Below are 6768 nucleotides of genomic sequence, written 5' to 3'. Positions count from 1 at the left end.
TGGAAACTTAAATTTGGTTATGATTTCTACAATACAACACATACTTACAAAAAACTCAAAAGATAAATATTTAATTATTTAAATATTTAAAATAAAACAGCAAGTGGGTTTATTACCGCTATTTCCCCTAAATTTTCATAAGATGTCCTCCAGAAATATGGCTGGGCTGCTCCATTCAAAAACGGGCCACCTGTAAGGATGTGATAATTAAGGCCACTCAACTGGGCCGCATCACGTGACTGAGGTTGATTTGCTACAGGTGTTCATCTATCCAGGAGCGTCTGCCATGCAGATTGTGTTTGCATACAGTTGATCTTTGTTAAAACTTTTTGTAACGTTTGAAAAATAAGGATTTTTCAAATAGGCATGGGTCATTGATGGTAATGCGCCATGATGTCCGGCATAAACAACTTTTCTATTCCATCACCTGATGTGGACTTGAATGTCACTGATCTACAGGGGACACTGGAGGCTCACCGCCCCATTAAAATTGGGATTATATCGGTTTTGGGAGTGATGATAACTCTGGGAAATATTGCTGTGGTGATGGTCATAGCCTCAGCGGTATCGGGGTGGTCGAGAAACTCTCGGTACTTTCTTTTATCGTTAACGGGAGCTGACTCGGCGTTTGGACTGCTTATCATGCCGCTCAATTTGTGCGTGAGTTTCATGAAAGAATATAACGCTGGCCCGGACCCCTTCTGTCACGTCGTGGCATTTTTCAACGCAACTATATATTCCACCTGCATGTACACCCTTGCAACCATAAGTCTGGAAAGATACATAGCAGTGTTTTACCCTCTGAAATACTCCACCGTGCTGACCAGGAGAAGAGCGCTGCTTCTGATCGCGTTCGCTTGGGTTTTCCCTCCCGTTCTCCTCGTTCCCATCTCGTTCCCGGCGGGCATCATTGAAGTGCAGTTCTCCAGAGCCTCGCTCGTGTGCAACCCGCTGTACTCAAGCAACGTTACGTACTCCCTGTCTTTGACGTGCTTCATCTTCTTCCCGTGCTCGGCCATCATGACCTTCTGTAACCTCAGACTGTGGATAGCTGCGAAGAGACAGAGGTTGAAGTTGAGAAGACCTCCCTGGGGTGGAGGATACAGGCCTAAAGTCGCCTTGCGTGTTCTAGTTCCAGTCATGACCGTTTACTACACCTGCTGGACGCCCTGCATGGTCATCATGCTGTACAATGGTGAGATCATGATTAATAGCCTATCATTTGTATTCAAACCAAGCCTTGTGCTTGGAACACAAAAGCAGATGTTTAACAGAATATCCAAGCCGCTTTTTGTTTTTCATTTAAATGGAAGTACCTTTCTTCCCAACCAAACATGCAGTGTGTTGAACTCTTATTATTCTGTTTTATTATACATTGTCTATAATACACATAAATATATACACATACATGTGTATATATATTTTATTATATATGTACACATGTACACACTTCTGTAAATATTTTTTTCTAGTATGTTTTTGAAAATGTATTTAAATATCCATACATTTCAAGTCATTAAAACTGTAAACTTAGATACATTTCTTGCAATTCTAAACATTGATACATTTTAAAATATTGGCAGCACAGAACATAAACAATGCCACTGAACTGAATGGAACTCGCAAATTTTGCTGATTATTGCTGCTGAAAATGGTATGTTATTGTCATGTTTTGGGCTGTACAAATCAGTTAAATGTTTTAACAAATCAAGGAGAAGAGTGCAGTAGACTGTCTGAGGAAAAAAGGCGTTTGTGGTTGGCCAAACTGAACTAGGATTTCCATGGCAAGAATATTAACAACATTCCTGTTTGTTCTTATAATTTCTGGTCAGGTAGATGAAATGTTAGGCTAATATTGTAATATCTATTAATTTTAGTTTGTCAAAGTATTGCACTGCTTCGAGCTTACTAAGTCCTTCCCTCTATGATTTAGCAGCACTGTTTTTTTCCATGGTTAGATATTCAGTGGTACATTAACCGTGCAATCCATGCTGCTGTTTTCATCCGAGTATCTCCAATATGGCCGCGCATCCGGGTACCTGACCAAAAGTGATGTAAGTGCAAACCCTCTGTATAAAGGTTAAAAATGAATTCTTTTCAATTTTAAGAAATATATTTAATTAATCAAAACATAGCTAAAATATATTTTAGACAGTTGTTTGTTTGTTTGTTTGATTTTTCCCATAAAAAATGCAGTGTTGAAGAACTTGAAAGAAACAAATATGTAAATATACATATATATATATATATATATATATATATATATATATATATATATATATATATATATATATAGATATACATATACATATACATATACATGATTGCCATTGTTTTAAACTTTTTACAGTCCTACTATAGCATTGGTGTATTTAGTATTGTGGTAACTGTATTTAGCTCTGGTAATACTTTAAGTCCCTAACTTAACAAAAAGATTCACTAGCAAGGAGCAATACGTTTTTATTAATCTTTTTATGAATTGGTTAATAAAAATGTAACTTCATAATAGTTGATGTTAGCTCAGGTCCTTTAAATATTAACAGGTACAGATACTTTTTTAATAACATGTTAGCAAATATTAAAATTAACAAAATGGAGTGTTTGCACTTATGTCACGATTTGTTCAGTTACCCGGATACGTGGCCATATTGGCGATACTCGGATATAAACAACAGAACAAAATTGCACATTTAATGTACTGCTGAATACTGCAGTTATTAGGTGGTAAAGATGCGTACGAGCAGTGTTAAGATATTAACCTACATAAGATATAGCCTACTTAATAATCTACTTAAGATATTTCATCTACCTGACCAAAAATAAGAACATACATAAATTATGTCAAGATTCTTGCCCTGGAAATCCTGGTTCAGTTTACAGCCCAAAACATGACCATTTTTAGCAATAAAATATACAAGTTTCGTTCGGTTCAGTGGCATTGTTTATGTCAGTGCCGCCAATATGGCTGATTGATGACGCGTTGTGCTTCAGAAGTATTTTTCAGTTCATAATAACTAATGTTAACTAGTGGAACCTCATTGTGAAGTGTTATCATTGCTTTTTTTATTACTTTGTTTGTAATTTCGCTGGAACACGTAGCATTCATAGTGTGCTTGTCTGTTACATCTAAATGTAGGCTAGCAGTCTGTGGTTATGGAGCTTAGCCCTATATGGCCGGTGTGTTGCTGACTAGAGAGGGAAGTATAATACTTAAATGTTGTTAAACTTTCTAACTGATAAGGCAAGGACTCAGAGTGCAGTGACCTCAGATAGCTTACTGCAGCTGCTGTTTTCAGCAAACATGAAGAGATAATCACAGAGTTTTAGGGGAGCTGAGATGAAAGACAAGACAAGGAGACTGAAGCCCTCCTACATGGTGTTTAAATTGCCCACTTTTATGGCACTTGTTTGTCCTTTTTTGAGCTTGACGGTTCTTGTTTACAGTCTACTTTGGTTGTGTGGAAAAGAGCAGCTTGAGCATTCTACTAAACGGTGGCAGTGTAAAACAAATTATTGCACATATACTGTATGCAAAATAATGTTTACTTGGTTAGAAGTCATTGTGGCCGAAAACTTCAAGTTTAATCTACCTGATCTAATGACGAAAACATATCTGTGGGAACTTTGCAAGATGCGAAATATGTACCAATGAGTACATATCAATGCGGTTTCCAACAGAAATGAACACTAGAGATGGAAAACCAGCAAGCTTGAAAGGATTTGGAAACAAGCAGAGCACGGCTGTTTCTAAAGCAAGCAGTGGCATCTGCTATTCAAAACTAAGCTCAGAATCGGTTTGAGAAAGAATCGCAATGTGTTCGGAAAATCTCAGAATCGATGCTGAATGATTTCTCGGTACCTCAGCCAGCACAGAATTGGACTTAGGATGTGGAGTCTTTGGGTACGAATTCTGTGAAAAGCATGATTTGCAATGAAAGAGCTGAATGACGAGAGACTGAAAAACAAGCTAAAATGGCATGCTTGTGATGATGCTTTTACGTCACATTCGCTTTCATACTATCGGGTAGGTTTAAGTATAGTGCAGATGGTACTTTATTTTAAAATGTCACAAAGCATTAATTATAGTGCCACTCATCCGACATTCAAGTCAGAACTACGGTGATGTGTACAAAACCACTGTCACAGAAAACGTACCATATGTTCATCTGTTCTGGGGGAAAAACAAAAAACAAACTTTTAGTACCACTCAGTGGACATTTCACACAGAATATGTCACAAAGCATATGTGGCGGTACATATTTCGCATCTTGTGAAAAGTTCCCCCAGGAAAGTTTTCATCATGAGATCAATTGAGTTAAATGGAGTGGGGGAAAAAAGCTTCCATATTTATATATATATATATATATATATATATATATGTATATGTGGACAGATCATCTGCTATGTTCGTACATATGACAGCAGTTGACTATGTTTGTGAAATTGAAACGGATTGAATTTCCATTTCATGAAATAGTGATGTACAGTTACACCCCTGTAGGTTTGAAATGACATAATATTGAGCAACTGGTTAAACTGTCCACTTTAACTTTAAAATCTGTTATTTCTTACATGGATTGTCTGTAATAGATGCTACTTAGTAAATGTATTTTTTTATTTATTTTTTTTAAGTACCTATTCCCATAATGCCTATATATTGAAGAGAGTATAAGTTTTAAAGCATGTTTTCCTTTTTTACAGCAATTTCAGGCGGAGGTGTCCCCGAATGGATCGAGTTTATTGCTGTGTGGTTACCAACCTCCAATGGCTTCCTCAATTGTATCTTCTACTTCTGGATCAACCATAGCTTTAGAAGGAAATTCCATTTGGTTCTTCAGAGACTATGTCTAGGACTGTGTCCAGGTTCTGACAGTGATTCAAGCTGCGTCAACTCGATCGAATCCTCTGTGGTTCCCGGATGGAACAGTAACTACTCGCTCCATGAGCGGTTTTCTAGCGTGTCATCCACCTGCACTCTACTAACGCTCAAGCCACCTAAAACCAACATGCGTGAACCAGAGCCGGCTTGAGATTCCTTTTATTCTTGTCATATGATGAAGTTTTAAAGCTCTGGTGAAGTTGAGACATCATGAGTGCTACCGACATGTCATTAACCTGCTCAGACAGAGGTTATTCCGATAAATATCTTTTTAATCACAAGTTAGCATTCAGAAATACTCATATTTCCTTCATGCTCTTTTAGTTTAATGGCTGTTTGTGCCTTTTTACTACTTGATGGCACCTTCTCATATTCACCCAGACCTGGTTTCTTGGCGAAGTCTGAAATGGTTTTGAATTGTTGATTGCCGTTTCAGGCTAAACACACGAGAGCCTTTGAAACATTTGCACACGTTTCCTTATCTTTTCATAAACCCAGTATCAAACAGCTGTGGAAGTTTAACCTTTAAATCTCAGCTATGCAGTTTATGCAGAAGGGGAAGTAATTAGCCAGGTACGTAATGTAAAGGTCAGATCAAATGTGCCTTTTGGCTTTAACCTTTTCCGTTTCATGACATTTCCATTGCATCTCTGAAGAAAACATTAATTTTTATGTTCAACTAAGTAGGCTTTTTGGACACTGTCAGACATAGAGGAACATTGTATGACCAGCATTCTCAAATTGTAAATAAACCATATGGGTGGGTTATGATGGACTGGAGCGAATGTTGAATTGAAGTTGAAGTCGTCACGTTCTGAGGGTAAAGCTTTGTGCATCTTTTTGGCTGTGTTGTAAAAGCATAACTGTAAATCTAAATTTTAAGCTTTAAGTTTTAGTATAAGCACTTGTTACAAAATAGTAAATTTCAATGAGGTGGAAAAAAAAAGTCCTGTGGTGGAGGGTGCATATACAGCAAGCACTTAAAGAGCTGTTAATGACCTGGGAGTGTTACACAGCCATACATTATGATTGATTACAAAAGTTTTTGATGTGTAAATAAAATTTTTATATATGGTTTATAAAAGTGTTTGTATGAAATGTTAAAACTTCAGTTTGTTGTAAAATAAAGCGTCAAAGCCTATTTACTATTTAAAGCATCACTTTGTATTTCGTCTGTTTGGTTGGCTTCAAACAGGACTTGCTGAATTTGTAAATTATCTTTTTAATTGGCTGGTAGCACAGCGTTTGTGCTTTGTGGGATGCTAAGATGTTGTTGAGCTGGTAGACAAGGAAATCTACCTGTTCCTGTGTGAAAACCCACACATGAGCAGTCTGATATGTAGCTTGACATGAGGAATGAGCTTCTCTTTGACAGAGCAGGACTCCATTCTGCTCTGCTCACATATGCTTCATGAAGATGACAGTTTCAGTGGTTCATTTTGACAATATACCTCGTGGGCATTATATAGTATGTAAGGGATGTACCGAAGATGTTCCTACATCTCAAAGAAGGAAACTATATGCTGCACTTTTGTGGGCAGTTTACTTTACAGCTCAGGGGCACAGTTTTTTTATGGGAGAGCTGAGGTCATGTTGGGCAAATGTGTGGTAAGTATATCTCTCTGGAGTTTGTATAATAACTGTGAAAATATATTTGCTTGTTTCCTGTATCTGTGCATCATGGTAAGCATGCTCAAGCTCAGGGGTTTTCAAACAAGGGTCTGGGACTTGAGGGTTTTGCAAAATGTACAATTTATTTTTTTGGGCCTTTAAGTATTCATTTATTAAATAAAATGTTTTTTAAAAAACATTTTAAAGTGATAGTTATCCCAAATTTTAAAATGGTCATTTACTCACCCTCAAGTTGTTCCAAACCTGGGGTGCATTTC

The 6768-nt window shown here is 37.2% G+C and overlaps 1 protein-coding gene across 1 annotated transcript; it reads left to right on the top strand.

Moving 5' to 3' along the window:
* Positions 1-207: 207 nt before the first annotated feature.
* zgc:162592 (uncharacterized protein LOC561993 homolog) lies at positions 208-6036 on the top strand. Its single transcript, XM_051113935.1, has 2 exons — positions 208-1195; positions 4702-6036. The coding sequence occupies exons 1-2, from the start codon at positions 391-393 to the stop codon at positions 5028-5030; spliced, it is 1134 nt and encodes a 377-aa protein (XP_050969892.1). The 5' UTR covers positions 208-390; the 3' UTR covers positions 5031-6036.
* The last annotated feature ends 732 nt before the right edge of the window (positions 6037-6768 follow it).

The sequence above is a fragment of the Labeo rohita genome, chromosome 7 (assembly GCF_022985175.1).
Source record: "Labeo rohita strain BAU-BD-2019 chromosome 7, IGBB_LRoh.1.0, whole genome shotgun sequence".
NCBI lineage: Eukaryota > Metazoa > Chordata > Actinopteri > Cypriniformes > Cyprinidae > Labeo > Labeo rohita.
Note: the sequence above shows the minus strand (reverse complement) of the source record. Positions and strands in the feature narration are given on the sequence as shown.

Bases quoted from the DNA above. Each gene is read 5' to 3' on its own strand.
- zgc:162592 (XM_051113935.1), top strand. From the start codon at position 391: ATGATGTCCGGCATAAACAACTTTTCTATTCCATCACCTGATGTGGAC. The intron at 1,196-4,701 runs GTGAGATCATGA...CCTTTTTTACAG, and splicing joins GGTCATCATGCTGTACAATG to CAATTTCAGGCGGAGGTGTC.